At 31.3% G+C, this 20,001-nt stretch overlaps 2 protein-coding genes across 10 annotated transcripts; both read right to left on the minus strand.

Moving 5' to 3' along the window:
- Nucleotides 1-393: 393 nt before the first annotated feature.
- Nucleotides 394-9,676, minus strand: LOC137813318 (UDP-N-acetylglucosamine transporter UGNT1). 8 transcript variants are annotated; one of them, XR_016518913.1, is made up of 10 exons: nt 9,126-9,460; nt 8,962-9,038; nt 7,113-7,274; nt 6,889-7,022; nt 5,352-5,482; nt 5,196-5,240; nt 4,996-5,093; nt 4,237-4,891; nt 971-1,027; nt 394-877 (listed from the first exon to the last, which is right to left on the minus strand). XR_016518913.1 is itself a non-coding variant. In XM_068615460.1 (10 exons), exons 1-10 carry the CDS (start codon nt 9,280-9,282, stop codon nt 803-805), a joined length of 1,044 nt encoding a protein of 347 aa, XP_068471561.1. In that variant the 5' UTR covers nt 9,283-9,676; the 3' UTR covers nt 394-802. The 8 variants fall into 8 exon arrangements, 5 of the variants coding, with proteins under 5 accessions (XP_068471561.1, XP_090155328.1, XP_068471562.1 ...); XR_016518917.1 differs by having other exon boundaries at nt 4,237-4,344; nt 5,352-5,493; XM_068615460.1 differs by having other exon boundaries at nt 4,237-4,344; nt 9,126-9,676.
- Nucleotides 9,677-12,407: 2,731 nt separating this feature from the next.
- LOC137813319 (uncharacterized) lies at nt 12,408-15,964 on the minus strand. 2 transcript variants are annotated; one of them, XM_068615463.2, is made up of 4 exons: nt 15,533-15,964; nt 15,083-15,268; nt 14,372-14,785; nt 12,408-13,889 (listed from the first exon to the last, which is right to left on the minus strand). In XM_068615463.2, exons 1-4 carry the CDS (start codon nt 15,872-15,874, stop codon nt 12,999-13,001), a joined length of 1,833 nt encoding a protein of 610 aa, XP_068471564.1. In that variant the 5' UTR covers nt 15,875-15,964; the 3' UTR covers nt 12,408-12,998. The 2 variants fall into 2 exon arrangements, with proteins under 2 accessions (XP_068471564.1, XP_068471563.1); XM_068615462.2 differs by having other exon boundaries at nt 15,083-15,292; nt 15,533-15,957.
- Nucleotides 15,965-20,001: the final 4,037 nt, after the last annotated feature.

Below are 20,001 nucleotides of genomic sequence, written 5' to 3' on the forward strand. Positions count from 1 at the left end.
GATTTGAACGGGAAGTGAATTAAGTGATTTCGTTTTATAAAAAAATAATAATTTTGAGTAAAAGTTATTAGATTGATTTTATTGAATTAGAAAAACTAATAGATTACTTTTAATGTAATGACAACTCACCTAAACCAAATACACAATCCTCATAAATAATCTTAAATCAATCCCCACAAATTCACACAAATAATAAAGCACTCTTACCAAACAAAGCATAAATGATATAAATATGCCTTCTTGACTATAGGGAAATCTCATAAAGGGACACTCATAAATTGATGTAAAAGAATTCTGTATGAATAATTTTATATATGAAAATACATTAAATAAATACTTTAGATATGAAATTACCTTGTGTGACAAAGAAACATTTTCCTAATATAATAGGGATAGACAATATGAACTTCAATATATATATTTTTTGTGATGAAATGAATTCGTAGATTTAAAATTTCTCCCTACGATGAATTTTCTATTAAAATACAACGTTTGTTAACAATTACACTTAGAGAGAGATATGCATGGCATTCATCAAATGCAACAACGACTAGATCAATATATGTTTGAATACACTCAAGCCATGACAGCCTATCTCCTCTGATTCCACAGAAACAGTTTGTATGTCAAGTTGTAATTAGCAAAACTTCCCAGAAGTATCGATTTGTCGATCACAAGTTCCCATACCCAAGTTCGTTCAGATTCTTCTTCCTTCTCGAGGGATGTAGTAATGGGCAGAAAACTGAAGCAAATGGCACTCCCAAATTGAAACATAAAACTTCATCTAGAGGACTTGAGTGAGTTATTTGCCAATGAGCTTGTAGTAGGCATATAGACCAGATCCAGCAAAACCAAGAAATTGGCCACTTACGTTCCACTGAAATCGAATAAAAACATATTCTATCATTAGTAAAAGTATGCTCCATTGAGAACACCAGAACAGATGCATAGTAAGGACAAGAATACTCACAATATCAAAAGGTAGCCCACCAAAAATTATCCAACCAAGACCAATAGTAAACAGATCCTAGACATCAATTGAGAATAATTAGAAAGCGTAAAAGCTGTCTAAAACAATCGTGGCAACATGATAGAGCCCAAATTTGAGAGAAAGTAGAAATAAGTTCAGAGAATGAATGAATGCCTTGTATATACGTGGAGAAGGAGCTAACTAGTGTAACTATCATCTCAACTAAATAATTTTCAGCTAATATCTCGAGTACCCCTACCCCCTTTCTAGATGGTAGAAGGTGAATGCTAACACTAATAATTTAGAAAAATACGCACATTGGCAAAATACAATATGTTGGTGCAATTAACAATGCCAACTTAGGAAACAAGCTTAATCACCATGCAAAAAAGCTACAGTTGATGCTTAACAGTTACGAAAAAGTGAATCAAAGAAAGATTAATAACATAAGGTCATCTCTAATAAAATTGGTTACATAGGTTGGTTAACAAATTATACCTTTGGATCAAATGACATGACATTGCTATATATAAGCACCGTTGCTTAAAAAAATATGCTTTGAATGAGACGAATTAATGGGGTTTAAGTGTTACTAATATGTAGTCACAATTATAAGAATTACAAAATTAGGTTAAGCACTCACCTTAACAATCTTAGTATTGAAGTGAAATTTTGCTTGGAGTGCTTAAACTTATGTGGCATTATAAGATCCACAAAATTATGATAATCAACTCATTTTAAGCAACCATGCATTCTGGATGCTCTAAGAAGAAGCTAACTCTATTCTAATGCCAAGGTTCATCATCATAGCTTAGATATCAAAGTTAGACTGTCTAGGTAAACTAGATAAAGTTTCAAACTCAAATCCGCCAAAATAGCATTGTCAGGGTCAACCCCTGCATTTGAAGTACTATTCATTTTGGAACTCGATACTTCCGTAGATTTTTTTTTTCTAAAAAGCATCTCAATAGATTAAAGGAGGAAGGTGTATACAAGCTATTTTTGGCCTTGACTTCTAAGTGATGTGGGACTTTTGGACATATTGGAACAATCCCCCAATCGAGGGCTATGTTGTAGTAGTGACTCGAAACCCTCCATTTAGTCCCACGAATGATGTCAATGTTTTAACCACAAGTTCGCTATGATAGCATTATTAGGATCAATTAACACATTCGAGGTATTGTTTGCTTTGGAGCTCAATACTTTTGTCATTGTTTTGTCCTTAATAGTTGTTTTGGTGGGTTAAGTGAGAAAGGTGTTTATAAACTACACTTAGTCTCAACTCCTAAGTGACGTAGAACTTTTGGGTGTACAAGAACAAATGTTGTGACATTAAGTCTTGTAAGATATAGCATTGTTAGAGAATTATTGCACACAAGGTATTTTCTGCTTTAGAACTCCATACTTCCTTTGCAATTTTAAGGAAACTCAGTGTGTTAAGGAAGGAAAGTATATATAACTACTTTTGGCCTCGACTTCTAAATAATGTGAAACTTTTAGGTGTACCAAAATAAGCCTCCCAATTGTGGGATAAGGGATACAATAGTCTAGAACCCTCCTTTTCATCTCCACATATGATGCCAATGTTTACATCTCAAGTCCACTAAAATTATATCATTAGAGTAAATAACCATGTCTAAGGTATTGTCTTCTTTGGAGCTTGATACTTCCATCATGGTTTTGTGCTTAAAAGATGTTTTGGTGGGTTAACAAATGAGAATGTATATATGTACAATCCATCCTTGACCTCAACATCTAAATGGTGAGGAACTTTTGAGTGTACTGGAACAAGTTTCATCACATCAACATGAAATTTTGGCTTTAGTAGCTATAAATACCATGCTTTGGAAATACCCAGAATCCTCCCTAAGGTAATTGAAGAAATTTGTAAATCGCAAAAGCATGTTTAGGTTCAATGAAAATGTTTTGACCGTAGGCAAGGTAACTCCACCACAGCATGAACAGTGAACTAACAAATTTTCAAGTATCAAGATACAAATGAAAACCTTGACCAAGAGACGAAATTCATTAAGAAACTTGTAACCGTTTCACATGTTAAACTTGAGTTAATGAATTGTAACCATGATAAGCAAAGAACATAGAGTAGGCTCAAATTGAGAATACGGGATTTGCAACAAGGAAAGCAATAGCAACAAAGTTCACTTAGTAGCGGGAACACCTGCACGAAATTAAGATAGATAGCCACTATCAAGAACAAAGAATCTATTCCACATAGGTAGAAATCTTCAACCAGAATATGAGACCTTTAGATTGCTTCATGATATTAAAATCCAATCTTCTATAACTTGAATAGGAGGAAACATCCATTTTTCTTGGTTCAAAGACTCTTGTGACCGCATAAACAAGATCAGATTCATATTTGTATTTGTGATTCATTAGAGAACAAGAAGTAAAAGAATCTTATTGGGTGAGTGAAAAACATGATTATGCATGAAATTGGAGGTCTGTGAGGCCCCACCCCACCCATTGTCAGTGCTAGTGATTCCATTGGAATCTCTTGGATGTGTATAGTTAAGTGAGTGATTGGAACATATTTGAGGAGTGAAAAAGTGGAATGTGATTAAGGACTGAGAATCAGAGAAAAGAATGGTGAGATAGGACCGCTGGGTTTTGATGAGAGCAATAACACGAAGAATTATTGATATGGCAAGAACATCAATGAGAATGAAATACATAAAGCCAATTTATTGTGCCAAGTCAGTATGATGTCCAAATTAAAGGTTTATAACAGATTAAATATCTTAAGCCTAATTGATCAGAAACAATTATCTTGAAGTTATTTTCTTTTACCCAAACTGTTCATAAGTCAAATATGATTTGAGATGACGATTCCCAAGAGAATCACCAGATTATGCACATTTTTTTACTTCCAAATAAGATTGCAACAAAAATTTATGCCACTTCAAATAAAGTCCCCCTTATCTCTCTCATCTGCATAAGTATCCAGAAGCAAACTAACAGTTGATTACACTTGGTCGTTCTTAACACCAAAATGTACAAGAAAAATCTCCCCAAATTCCAAAATTAATAGCCAGACCAGTGTACTAATAAGGCCATATCTCACCCTATATTAGTCAAATTCGTAGATGCTCTATTGCACACAAAAGTCCTTCCACAGAAAAGATCATACTATACTATGCCATCATTATGAAAGCAAAGCTTTACAGCATCATCACTGACAACCTGTAAATCTAGGTGCACTATTTATGCAAGATAAAAAAAACAAACAAGGCATACATACATACCTTCAGATTACCACAAATTGTCTGTGTCACTGCTGAATTTAGTGTTGTGTTCAGAAAAATAAAGTAATTCAAAAAGAATGCCAGTATGCAGGAAAAAAGCAAAATAACCTGCAGAAGAAAAAAAATATACAGAAATTACAACTTCTCATCATTTCAAATTATGAGGAAATATATTTAAAGCTTGGTGCGGAGTTATATACACAGAATACTATTGCTTCTTTATTAACAAAATGAAGACCTTTCTATTGAAAATATTGATCAACTAATATATTCAACGATTTCAAAATTGGAAGGAGAGTTTTAGGGCTTCAGGTTCATCCCCAGGGACTCGTATATAAATAAAATCATGGAGAAAAACATTGAAATAAATTTCTAGCATAATTAAATTAATTTATAACATAAACAAATACTAAACTAAGTACTATACTAATAATGACATTTTTTAACCTATACTAAAAGATGAAAAGTGGAAAGTATACACACAATTACTCCTTACTCTTTAATTCCTCAATTTAACAAGATACACAGACCTAATACCATATCACCTTCGCAGGCTTTAGGAATATTCTTGCTGGGGCTTTTTAGTAAGTCTCAAATCTTAGTGGCCACTGGGTTAAATGAATCCTAGTCCGCTAGATTAGTTGGATCAGTATCCCTATCAACATATTATTTTTCTTTTGGTAAGTAACCAATGAAGGTCCAACAATGACTAGTGAATACTACAACTTATTGAATGAGAATGGGTAAAGAAGAACATACAATAAAACCAGGTGAGAAGAGATATGGAAAATTGATTGCTGTCTTCAAGTCACCACGAACAAATGTCCAGATGAGTAAAACAGGCCCACATATGATACCTATAATATAAGTAGAAAAGTATTTCAATTTTCAAATAAGAAATTCAGTTACACTAAAAAGGGTTAGTTTAATAGGCCATCATACACAATATATCCGCTTACCATTGCACCACATAAGGCCAAAGCTATTAAGACCACTAGTTTTCCCTGATAAAAAAACATGATACCTTATAAGTTATAAACAAAAATATGCAGGCCAAAGAAAGAAGTTATAAAATTTCAGCTTCATGTGAGAGAATGAGAGTATAGGAATACAACCAATGCGGGATATGGTTGCAAGATATATTGCTGTGGCGATGTTTGACATGAAAACAACAGCGTAGCCATAAGCATCAAAAGAAAAATCCCGTGCTCCCGCAACAAACGCACCAAAGACAATCAAGCCAACACTGATAACAGCCTTATAAATTTCAGTTAAATGAAGGAATCAGGCAGATGCTCATTCAAATAAAAATTGGAACTTTAACTTCACTGTGTTAAAAATGAAAAGGGAACCAAAAGAAGTTCATACAGGGGGCATCTCACATAGCTTAATTTCAAACATAGCAAATGTAGATAGCGTATATATCAAGTCTAAGTGTAGTGTAAAACATGTTCCAAAATCAGAATAGCTCATTTCCCTTTACCTCCGTGGACATAAGTATTGTTATCTTTGATTAAGTAGTTTGAATGAAGATATGTTAACATTATAAGAGAGAAGACAATGTGAGACATCATCAATCATGTGAAAATTTCACACATCGATTTCCATTCATTTATATAAGGAGGAATTCCGTGGCTAGATTAATTATATCTACATGATTTACAATATTTGATATAAGAAAACTAGGATAATAAGTCAAATAATCCTAAATCTTTATGGAATATATAGTCAATTGTACAATCGCTAAATAGGGGACATTTACCCAAAATAGGAGACGCTTTTCAACAACCAACAAGCTTAACCCTTTCTGAGTAGTATAAATTATTTAATTAATTTCTATAATTTTCAAATAGCAGCCATCCCGCTAGGTTGGCCATTCCACAATGATATTTAGGATTGATAATTGTGGTAAAAGTAGATCAATGCACTTTCCATACTTCAAGTCCAAAGGGCCCTTGCATGAGGGGGACATGTTAAAGATGCAATAATGCACTTCATGTTCCTTCACCCAGCACAACTTAGGCTTCTTTGAGAATCAGTTTAGGGCACTTGTAATTATGAAGTTGGTAATGACCATTTCCATGACAAACCATTCAAATTATATACCACATAAGAAATTATAGCTAATTTGTATATTATAAAAAAATAGGTCTGTCGGGACAAACTTCTCCCTAAGAACTTCTGGAAGAGAAAAAATAAGAAGAAAAAAATGAAATTGACTTATCCATAAGCTAATGTTGAAGATCCCATATCAAGTAAAATTATGTATAAGTGGGTGCAAAACTGACTTTAAAAATCGGTTTTGTGAGGTTGAACTAGACTTAATTCTTTAAGTTAAAATTAGTTTACACACAAGTTAATTTGTAGAAGCTCCTCTCATATTGCTTCTCCAAATTTTATTTTTAACTTGTACATAAGCTATTTTTAACTCATGGAGAAGTATATTTCAATTTGTTTTTCATATTTTTCTCTCTTCGAAGGCTTTTATGGAGAAACTCGTCCAAACTGGCGATAATACAGTCCACTGCCCCTACATTAAACTGTGCACTTTACATATGCTGCTAAACTTTTAGGTGCATGAATCAAAGATTTATTTGAACAAAATGTGATATACTGCAGATTATATTATGCAATGAGGAAAATGCACTTTACCTTAAAATGACAGAAGGCGTATACCGCTGCCCCACCAGGGCAAACTCAACAAGCATTGTAAACACCACTGTGGTCCTCCTTAGAGTTGTGTACATTGGAACATTTACCCCACGAACAGACTCCATGGTGACTAGCTAAGGAGAAGTACAGGGGTGAATAGAAAATAATAAACAATACTTGCTAAGTATTCGTTCTCTTGTTTCACAGGAGGGAAAAGGGTATACCATGTAAAATAAGTATGCTCCTGACAGAGGAAAAGTGTGCTTCAAAGTCTTCAATGATACAAATTTTGTTGAGTTATCTGATATAAGTAAGGATTCGTTTGCTGTGAAAGATATCATCCTCCAGCGTCTCAATAAATAGAGAAAGCAACACGAACATACCATCTGCAGGAAAACGAAGAATAGAAGTGTATTTAAAATTGTGAAATGAATAAAGTGAGTGGATCTTCACATCAGCAGATCGGCAATTATAATGCCTAGTGTAGACACTGTATGACACCTAAAATCTAGATGCAGTATAATTCTCTTCTTCCTCTTCCCCAATGAATAAAAAAAACTATTGCTTTTCTGCATTATTACTTCAGATAAGTTCATTAAGACCAACAATTATTTTGAAGAAGTCAACTCCTAAAATACTTAGCTTAATATACGGAGCATCAAAGCGTTATTAATGAGTATCAAAGAGATGAGAGAATGTAAAACAGTAGAAAAGTAAACATAAAATCAATAATGCAAGTTCGGAGCAGAACTACTAATTTCCATAGCATTCCATCCTCTGAGACGATGAAAAAATGGACTGTTAATATAAATCAATCTAGCATGACTTATAATACTAGCTTAAACTACTAAGTTGTTCGGAACGGAACCAATTAAACTAAATGCTACTTCACTCCTTAAAATCGCGTGCTCTCTTTAGCTGCTTTTGCTTTCTTCATATAATATATGGAAATTTGGAGTTAAAACCTTATGTAATAGTATTTGTAAAGACTTATTTACTACAGATTCCACTGCGCATGCATAAAATAAAAGGTTTTAAAAAATGATCCGCAACTGCAATTTCAGAGATAAAGGGTTTTTGGATATGAGAAAATAATTTCTTTTTTTATATTTTGTTTTCATTTTCAATTTTTTAATATTAGAAAACATTTTTGGTTTTACATCATGGTTTCATTTGTTTAACTCACCACTCCTCCTCCCTCACACCGCCCACCTCCACGTCCAGTGTCTTCCCAACCTCAAGAATACCGTTGTCATCAAGTACCTGACGTTGGAAAAATAACATGGCATCAGCTAGACTTCTGGCGGGAGTTTATGGCCGCTTGGATGGTATCAGTGTCATATCAAACGTTGTCACCAACGGCTCCAAAATCGATGACTGAACAGTTAGCAGGTTGAGAGGAAGTGTAGGTTTGGTGGGGGTCTGATAGCAGTGAAGGTTTTAATGGTTGTTTCTGACAAGAACAAAAACAAATAAAGAAAACAAAAAATGAAACAACATTTTTTATTTTCAGTTTTTGGCATCTTTTGAAAAAAATTTAAATAAATTGTTTTCTAATCTTCAATATTGTTAACTTAATTTTTCTGTTTTCTGTAAAAAAAATGGAAACATAAAATACTCAAAGTAAACGCTGCTAAGGTTTTTGGAGTGTCTGCTACACTACAGCAACCATAATTTAAAACCTTGCACATAATTTATCATCCCGTACCTTATATTTTAAAAGTTTCGTCACACCACAAACACGAACCAATGGATTCGTCTCTCCCAACAAAGTCTTCTCCATACACAAAACCAAAAAATTGAAACCCTAACAACATTTTGAAGGAACCTAGATATCTATCCACTGTACTGTACTGTACTTGTTGGTAACATATACCAATATTTGATTATAAGTGAAAGGTACTTGTAAGCATGTCCATGGCTTTCACCTCACCGATAAACTCAAAATTTAGGGCATAAATAAATGTATGAAGACAATTCCTTAAAGTCTCACTAATTCGGAGAACCAATACCAATATAACAGACGAAAAATTATAGCGCGGATAGAAAATCAGGAGGATGCAAGCATAAAACCTGAAGAAGTGTGATGACATTGGCGGAGGGAAAATTATAAGACGAAAGCGCTGCTTTATTGAACATCACCAACAAAACTACGCAAGAAAGAGGATATAATGAATTTAAGAAGCAATTGAAGAATTGACGATGAGAGAAGGGTGCGGAATCGGGAAGAAAAGCACCAGCGCAGGACATGTAGGAGGCGGCGGCGAAGGCTCCGCGTTTGGTCATGGCGGAGCCTCTGAAGAGCTTGTCGTCGGCGTAATCGTTTTGGTTGGAGGGAGGATTGGAGACGGGGAGCATGAGATTCTGCGAGGAATTTGACGGTTTGAGAGACATGGAGAGAGGGAATTGGAGAGGATTGGGTTTTGCGATTGGGTTGGAGTTTGAAGGAGAATTCGAGGAAGTGAAAGGTAATGAGAGAGGGGTTAGTGTCAGAGTCAGTCTCAGGCCACTTGCGAATCCCGACTTCAGGACTTGGTCAATTCTATTCTCATGTCTCAAACTCTCTCCACCACACTCCACTATAATTCCCTAACTAGTTTCTTAAGGAAAAAATGTTTTCAATTAAAATCATCTTTTTGATTTCTAAGTAGGAGTGGAATACATGATTATAAAAAACAATAAATATACTTCAAATTTTGATGTAGCTCTTATTATTACAATAAAAAATAATTAGCAACTATAAAAAAATTAGATATTTATAAGCCTATGAATGATACGAATTTACTCTAGGTGTTTGGAATAAAGGATTTGAGGTGATTTGCAAAGAAAAGAATGGGAGGTAGAGAAAGAATGAGTCATTATGTGTATTTACTTGTGTCCGTATGTTTACTTGGATTGAATTTGTATGGTTTTAGTGAAGTGTAGTTTTGCATGAAAAAGTAGTGTATTACAAGCTAATAATCAATTAGGTTTTGGAGGTTTGTGTCTTGTCCCTTAAGGGATTATGGTCTTTAATTAATTATATATTATATCTTAATCAATTATATATTGATCCCTAATCGATTAAGTTCTAAAAAAATGCACATGCTATATGAAAATTCAATACAATTATATTTCACCCACTTTTATATTTTAAAATTGACACATAAATATATAACTATTTTCGCATTTTTTATATCCTCCTTTTTTTTTTAATGTGAATTGTAGTTTAACTAATTATATCCTTATTATTATGAAAAAGAAAAAATATTTTAGACACTCTATCATTACTAATAAAAAAATATAAGTTATTTTATAAAAAAATGATTTTATATATAAACATATTAAAATAATAAAAATATTATCAACCTTAATATTTTTATTGGTGTATTTGTGTGTCTTCGTGTGTGAGAGAGAAAGTGTCTAGTGCTAGAATTTGTTTATCAAATTCTTTTCTTCAATAACAATTTTTAAGCAATAAGAGTAAATAACAACTTTTATCAATACACATTGTTCGTAATTTAATTAACATTATATAAACATTTTACGTTTGAAATTTTCGAAAATCAATTAACAATAAAATTTGTCATTATAATCATAATATTGATTATATGAAAATTTATTTTTTCTTATTTACAATTTTTTAAAATATAAAAAAATACATGAGTCAATCTTCATATATCAACATTTATCTTTATTTAAATTCAACTCCTAAACAACTTTAAGCCAAGAATATTTAGGTAAATTAATAAATAACTTAATTAATTTTTTATGAAAAAAATTACATCAATCATATATCTACAATCTTTGTACTCAAATTCATTCACTTTCTATTCATCCAAATAACATTTTTCAACTCATTTTTCCCTCCTTTCCTTCTCTTCCCACTCTCACCCTCTCCTAAACAAAGCATAAGTTCTTTCTACTCTCATATCATTAAACTTCCATTATCTACTTAAATTTTGTTATCCTCCACATCTTAAGAAAGAGATTTCTTCCTTTTTTCTTGATTTACAAGTTTTTATATTTTAGTAAAATAATTGCATATTCAATATTGGAGTTCGAGTAAAACTTATTAAAGTCGCACAAGTCTACAATTCTTACTATAAGTCAAAATACTATATATTGATTATTCAACGACCATATGGATCTCCCAATAATATTGAACAACCTTAAAACACATATGAAGACATATTTCAAAGGAATGAGAAAACAATGTAAAAAAAAATTATAGTTATGCAATAAAAGAGTGAGTAGAACATATGCACCTTGTTTGACAACAAGGTCAAGTTGAGTTCCAACAACATCAGATCAAATTCAAACAATATCATACTTTTGAATCCTAAAGGAAGAATAATGTAACATCCATACTTTTAAATAATTATATTTTATCCTTACTTTGAAATAAGAGTTAAAAAGATTTACGTTTTAACTTTGATGATTAAACTCATATTTTATATTTTGTATCTATTTAGATAAAGTTTGAATATTAAAAATGAATCAAATAACTTTTAGTAAATATTGTGACTAAATAAAACGAACATAATAAAAAAAAATAATTACAAAAGAATATAATATTTAATTATTAAAAACAATTATTTAAAAGAATCTTATAATAGATAAGAAGGAATAATAAATAAATAAATAAAATATAAAAGAAAAGATAAGATAATGAATCTAATTAATGAAGTTAATAAAGAATCTTAATTAAAAAACAATTAAATAAAGTAATAAAGGTTGGATTCTAATCTATGGGTATATTACCCTCAAAATAAGGTTGTTAGCAGAGGTCGAATCCTAACCTGTCGGTAAAATATTCTTTTTTTTATACCAATTAAGTGTGATGGAATCAGATTCGAGAACTTAACATGAGTGTGTTTTGCGTGGACTAAGGACATGGTTTACCAATAAGCATGTCAAGTTCTTTTGTTGTGTAATCAACGATATTATAAGGAGACTTCATGGTTACCTAACATAGTGAATCTAATCCTGAAGTATGTTTATTTTTCTTTGGTACAGGTGACTTATCTGATTCAGATTTATTTTATGCATTCATTCAGTCACGACTCATGAATCATGATTAAAGAATTCCAATTACCTTTCTAGACCTGAAGCAAAGAATTCAAAGCACTTTTCTGATTATATATCACTGTTCTTCTGCATTATATTTTAATATTATACAAACTAGATAAGTGAATGGAAAGTTGAGGCATGCATAAACAGGACCTTCATCAATCATAAATATAAGGTTGAGTTCTTGTGCAGAAAGATAGGTGTATGTAACAAGAAAGTTGACAAATTCGGTACAGTGATGTTCAAATTGCAGCAAAAAATATAATTATTTAGATACGTCCAATAGTCTCACATCAATTAAGAGTCATGTTAAAAGCAATTTAAATAAACATTTCTTCCTTAATCTTCAATGTGTCTTTTAAGAATAAAACTGTGATGGAATTTTAAACTTCGAAGCAGACAATACCTTAAATGTGATAATTGGTCCAATAATATTGTCTCAATCAATTTAAAATCGGAACAATAACTAATAAATAATTCAACGATTTCCATTAATGGTTTCCCTTCTTTTTTCAGCATAATACTGGATTGAGAAAACAAAAACCAATAAAATGTACAAGGACAACAGGTTTTGTAGATACACACTATACCAATTTTTTTGTCTTCTTTATTCAGATCCACTCCACTAAATACAGCAACGATTACATTTATCAACTTCTGAGGTTCTATTCTTATAGTAATAATCATGGAATTTTGGCTTACTTGAGCTTCAATCTAGTAAAATCTCATAGTTTGCAAATGGTTGGTACTAGTTGCTGTCACAAAAAAGAAGCTGTAGGAATTATGCTAGTAAAGAAGTCTGAGTTTTGCCAGCGAAAACTGGTTTAGTTGATAAGAATAAGACTCATTTGTACAAGAATGTATATTTGAATCTGGTTGTCAGTGTGAATTTCTTTTGTGAGTAACTCAAAAACTCTGACCCTTGAGATCTGTCCTAATCCTGATGAACCCCAAGAATTACCTCAACTTTTGGTCTTCACACAAAGAATCGTGCTTTTGGGATTTGTAATTGTAACAATTTCTCAAGACTCACAAGGTTATGAATTGAGTTATATACTCTAATCTCTTGTTATATAATTAGGTTGCAAAGGTTCACCCATAGAAGAAGGTGAAGAGAAGGATGATAACAAGCTATAATGGAAGTCAATCTGCAATTGTCTGTGAAAATAAGGATTATAAACAACCTCTTTACTTTCCTCCTCTTCTAGTTGTCTGAGTGGTATAGCAGCAAGAAAGCGTTTGATGAACTCTTTACAACACTCTTTTCCTTTGCAAACTATCTCACCTCTTTGTTTGTTACTTCTCTGTTCATGCATCGAACTTGAACCATCAAACTTCATTACGAAAGCCTTTTGGCATCCCTCATAAAGCCTTTCTCCCAAAGTGTCAATCACATAACAAGCATCAACATCCACCTTTAGAACAAAGAAATGGTCATTCCAACTCACTATGTAAATTCTTGGGTCTTGATCAACCTCATCATCTTTTCTAGCTATCTCATCCCAAATGTCGTCAAAGGACATGGCTCCTTCCAAGCACTGAAATTTCTCAGGGGAGAAAAATCCTGTGTAGGAATTTTGAGGGAGAACAACCACAGGCCTAATGTTGGCTTTCAAGACAGTCTCCAGATCAAAATGCTTATCTGGAAAGAGCTTTAGGTAGTGATCATTGTGGCTCAACCTTATCCATTCTGCGGAACCCCTTTTGATGAGGCTATCAAATTGGGCCCGTGTTGGCATGTTATGGTTTGAATGAAGCCAGTGTGCTATGAACACTGCTAGTGTTGTACATGCACTCTCACCACAAGCTTGTTTGCTCCTTTGGTCAAATGAAGCAAAAAACACATTGGTTTTGAGCTTTGCTTGCCCATCTCTGCTCCAAAATTCCTTATTTTCCCAACCACTTGTAGTGTGATGAAAGTATGGCTGTGTAGAAAGTTCATCCAATTTCTGCAAGAAATGGATGATACCAATTGGTAATAAGTTTACTAAAGTAACCATTTTATGCTGATCCAAAAATGTTAACTACTCAAATGACCCCAGAAGCTGTTAGATTAAAAAATTAATTAGAATGAACCTCCTACAAATATAAAATTGAAAAAATTCATACTATTCAGAGAGATTGTTACATTATCTAAGATCATCACGTGTTTATGATTATGAATTTCTGACAATTTTGTGCAGCACATTACTCCATTTTACAGTTCAATTATGTGTCAAATAAAGATTGTCCAAGATTATAATATTTGTGGATCATGAAATATTTCTTGTCATTTAATCAATCATAGGTTATGGTTGTTAAAACTGATGGTTTTGTTCTAATTACATTAAACTCATGCTTTAATTAGTTGAAAGTATTAATCTAAATTCAATACCAGGATTATTATGATCCAAAAAGATAAGTAAATGATGTTAATGTTATTGTTACATACCGTGAAATGACTTGGATGTGAGGTTAAAGGCTCTTGTTTCCTTGAGGTGGTTCTTCTAAAAGTCCATCCCTTGAAGCTTCTATTCCATGGCAACATGGACCAACTCCTCTGCATTGTGTCCAAAAGGGTCTCTGTATCTGAGTCCATAAACCTCTCTGACTCGTTTGAAACTTTTGATCCTTCACACTGATTTCCAATGCTACTGCTACTGTCACTGCTCGAGGTTGTGGTGGACTCATCAGATGAGTCATCCGAATTAAACACAGCTAACTCGTCTGATTCATAAGAACACAGTTCCTCAACTTGATCAAACTTCCCATTATTTTCCCCAATTTTTGTCCCTTTGCTTACAAATGTTCTTGGCAATGGCAAGTCATCATCAAAATTTTTGAGTTTCAATAAACTCAATGAAACCTGGTCAAGTCAATTAACTACAATAAGAATTGTTTTTCTGAACTCTCATTCGTTTCAGATACATAACATTAAAAGAAATCAACAAACATCTGAGAAATCATTATTTTATTTCTTCACAATTTAATTAAGCTGAAACTTAACTATTTGAATTGATATAAACAAAGAGAATACAAGTTAGAAGGATAAAATGATCAAATTAACACTGTTCTTTTAGCTTTTTACATTCATTTAAGAAAAATAAAATAATGGGGCTGCATTCATTATAAAGTTAAAAAAAATCCTGTGGTTGGAGCATACCGAAAGTGAAGCCTCCAAGAACAAACCATGCATCTTCAATTGAACTGGAAGTGTTCTTTGAACCTCACAAGAATTTGACTCATTTTTCATTTCCTCCTCCAACATCAACTCAGCCATAGTTATGCTCATGGAAACTTCTCCAACCACCACCATTTCAGGTTCATATTCTCCTACATCACCCTCACCCTGCATTTCATATTTGGACAAATTCTAATCACACACACATTAAGATCAGAATTTAATTCAAACACACAAACACTAAAAGATGAGTATAAAGATTGGAATTTCAACAGTCCCATGTAAAATGATGAGTACAAACTCTTTTACACAAATGAGGTCTTAAAATTATAAGTAAACAGTGCATTAGCTGAGATTTTAAAACTGCCATAAGATCAATATAAAGTAAAATAAAATTACATAATATAACTATTACATTGCAGAAAACCTTACATGTAAAACTAGAAACATCATGTGTAACGTGCCATTGTTGATGACGAGATCAAAGGCAGCGAGGTCACGTGCGTCCCACAGGAGGATAGGTGCCTTAGAATTGATGACTCTTTCAGTCAAGGTGGTGTGAGTGGATCCTAGTTTAAGGGAACAATTTGAAGAAGAAGAAGAAGAAGAAAAAGAAGAAAGTTTCCCTATGTTCGTAGCTGTTCCAGTAATCTGAAGGGCAACTATGTCCTCATCCAAAGCACCCACCTTTGTTGCCCCAAATTCAAACCTCAATTGGGTAAGCTTAACAACGTAGTATTTCTCGAAACATGGTCTCCAATTCTCCATTAGCATGGTGTTAGTGTAGCACTAATCAACACAGAGATATGAAAAACATGTGAAGAACAAAGCGAGAGAAAGAAAAGGTTGCATTTTTATATACCATAGCATATTCTATCAACTACTTTATATGTGCATGAGATTTTAGTCACGTGTTTTTTTTTTATGTTGTTTGGTTTTGTTTTAAACAACGTGAAGAAATATGGGTTAGTCAACACGGAAGAAAGAACACGTCACACCAAAAATTTGGTTCTTGTGTTACATATGTTATTTGATTTTTCTAAAAGGACCAACTTTTTTTTATGTAAAAGTAGAGAAAGAAAGAAGAAAGGTTTTTTTTTTAATTTGTATATTAAATAAACTGTTTTTTAGGCTGTGGAAAATTTATCCTATATTTGAATTACTTTTTTTTAAATCGTATAAGAATTAAAAAATTTATATTAAAATATCAATATGTTGTGGTTTCGATGATACTCATTGGTAAAAAAATAGAGGGAGCGAGATTGCAAATGAAGAATTAAATAAAAACTATAATAACAATTTATTAAAAAAAGACACTTTTAAGATTCAAAAGATGAATGCTGAGTATTCTTATGAATTACCTTGTTTTTAATAGTTCACATAAGAATTAACATTGACATTAAAAAAGTGCACCTAAGATTCAAAAGATTGTTTTAGCAATTAGTAGATTGAAAGAACTAAAAGTGAAATGAAAAAAAAATTACATTTGTTATTATTGTAGGAGAAATTTATCAAAAAAAGTTAAACTATTATGTGTTCTACTTTAATAAATACGATTATATTTTAAGTGTTTCTTTTTGTTTGGGCAGTTTCTTCACTCCTACATTTTTCTTCCTCCACCCTACAATTTTTTTAAATCTCGAAACTGACCTTTATCTTTTATTTGAAATTGGGATTTGGGAGTGTGTTACGGATTCATCAATCCGGAAATGAATCATGTTGCTTAAGCCTAATTTCTATTACGGATTGGTGGATTCATAATGATTATTTTCAATTATAGATTTATGAATCTGGAATGCATATTTTAAATTACAGATTGGCAGATTCAAAACGATTTTTTTAATTATGAATGTTTTGCATTTTTTATTTCGGATTAACACTGACATTCATGTACTACCAAAAGCATCAATCCGGGAGGTTACCAGACGTAACAATCTAAAATTTTATTAGAACCGTCAATCCAAAAATTTACTGGATTTCGTAATTTAGAATGCAAAAAAATAAATGTACAATTTTTATATAGGGATGGTTTTGTCTTTGCACAACATTTCGGGGTACAGAAAGAAAAACGTAGGGTTGCAGGAAGAAGTTGTCTTTTGTTTGTGTCATCGTTATTAGGAAGTTCATTTCTTTGGACCCCTTTTGGGCTCTGACATGTAAATTGGACCAATTCAATTCAATTATTCTTTAAATGATTACGATTCGCACCACTTTTTTTATTCGTATATAATTTTTATATAAAAGAAACAAGAATAAAATAAAAAATATATAACTGATGTGATAAATTTTTTAAAAATTAAAATATTACTATAAAAAATTATATATACATTATGACTCTTTATCTCAAAAAAAAAATGTTCTGCAAAATAAGAAAACAGACTATATATAACTTTATAAATTTCAACACTTTCACATATTGATATTGTAAATCATAAATTCATCCTAACCAAAATTAATAATGCAGAACTTAATTATAGTTTCTGTCAAGGCAGTTTCTTCTGCACCCCTAAATTTTTCTTCCTGCACCCCACAATTTTGTATATTCCGAAATTGACCTTCACCTTTTATTTGAAATCGGGATTTGGAAGTGTGTTACGGATTCATCAATCCGAAAGTGAATCATGTTGCTTTCTGGATGAGGGGGTGTTCAAGAAACAAAGTTTACATAAATTGTTGATTTTCAAATTGTTGAATATGGAAGCCTAATTTCTGTTACAGATTGGTGGATCCAGAATGATTTTTTTCAATTATGGATTTCTGAATTCAGAATGCATATTTTGAACTACGGATTGACGGATCCGGAATAATTTTTTTAATTATGGATGTTCTGCATTTTTTTATTTTGAACTAACATTATCATTCATGTATTACCGAAAGCACCAATTTGAGAGGTTACTGAATGCGCCAATCCAAAATTTTATTGGAAGCACCAATCCGAAGATTTACTAGATTTCGTAATTCAGAATGAAAAAAAATAAATGTGCAGTTTTTATATAGGGACGATTTTGTCTTTGCACGACATTGTAGGGGTGAGGAAGAAAAATATAGGAGTGCAGGAAGAAAATAATATGATGAATAATAGAGCTGTTCAACTGGAAATAATTTGCATATAAAATAATTTTAAATTATAAAAAATATTATTTTAATTTTTCAAATTTTTTATTGAGAAATCTCTTCAAATACATCTCAAAATTAAGAAAATTATGTAAATCTATCTAGAAAAACAAGTTTAGTAAAATCGTGAAGAATCTGAAGCTATTAATTTCATCCATTAAGAATCTCAAACCCTAATAAAAAAATGTGAAACTACTAAGTACACCTTTCTCATTAAAGAATTGTTCATGGATTAGTTGTCACTCATCATAACATTTCTGACCATGTTCTCTGATGTCCTACACGTAAACATTATTTATTTTTTGTTTATCATTAATTTAATATTTTGTTGTGTTTATTTTTTCTTCAGTATTAATTTAATATTTTTTTTGTGGTGTACGCAAACAGAAACACAAAGAAGGAACCTACATTTCTAACAGAATATTCTGATACAAGACTTCTAAAATACGCCTTTGATGATTAGTTTTAAAACAGTACACCAATATTAAAAACAATCATACACTTAAAAGATGAAAGAAACTCATCATGATGTTAGATCTCTTTTGACTTCTAACCTATAGTTTAAATTATTAAAAAAATAATTAAAAAATAATAATCATTATATTAATTAAATTAGATATTAATTTAAAAAATAAAAATATTATTAATATTTAAATTATTTTTTATTATTAATAAAAAATTTAAATTATTTTTTAAATTATTATCTAATTATTTAACAAGCTTCTAATCATTAAAGTTGGTAATTAACTAAGTATTAATTTAAAATTTTTAATAATAAAAGTAACTTTATATATATAAAAAAAATAGTTTCTAAAATAATATATAATTTAATTAATATAATCACCGATTATTTTTTATCTTTAAAATTAATTTTTATTTAATAATTTTCTTATTACAGTGTACTGTTATACATAAATTAATTATTTTTTTTTCAAAATTTTAGACTCTAAATCAAATTTAATTTAAGTTTTTAAATTGATTTTCAAGGGATCTTATAATGTATTAATTTTTTAATTTTTTTTTGTGAGTTATTTATCGAGCAAAAACAAGCTTTTAGAGTTTTTACAATAATCATTCTATAGGTAATAGACAAGTTATCCCTCTCCAATAAAAGTATAAAATAAAATGGAGTTCTTATTCTAAGAACCTTTTAAAGACATGCAAAGGATTAATTTATAGTTTAGTACTAAAAGGATATGTTTTAAGAGATTAAACAAAATCCAATAATATTTGTTTTCTAGAAATTTTGTATTGAAAATATAGTTTTTTTTGCTAAAACAACTTTCAAAACTTTCAAAACCATTTTTAACTTTGTATACAAACATATATGTGTAGAAAATCCTTCACTCAATCATTGACCTAATTTATTAGCACATGGTGACTCCTCTAGAAATTTCAACACTTCATCTCATTGTTCCTCTACTCAATCTAACAAAATCTTCAACTTTCCATTTCATGCATCCTCATTTGTAACATCAAAATCCTATTTACAACTTTTTTATTTTGATTTATGCTGACTATCATCACTTCAATAAATGGTGTTGTTAGGGTTTGATACTATTTCCTAGCCCTAGGTGTCCCACAAGAGCAAACACATGTTCTTGCCACTTCCATTATTTAATGCATTTTTTTCATCATCATGTTATACTTTATTTGAATTTTGTATGTTTAATATTTTTAGAGTTACTTGTATTTCTATTGTCTTGATATGTTAATGGTGTAATTATCATATTTCATATTTTAGTTGCATCAAATAGATCTCTTGGATACCACACATGTGTTTCAAT

This window comes from Phaseolus vulgaris, chromosome 1, assembly GCF_051622355.1.
Source record: "Phaseolus vulgaris cultivar YP4 chromosome 1, ASM5162235v1, whole genome shotgun sequence".
NCBI classification, from domain to species: domain Eukaryota; kingdom Viridiplantae; phylum Streptophyta; class Magnoliopsida; order Fabales; family Fabaceae; genus Phaseolus; species Phaseolus vulgaris.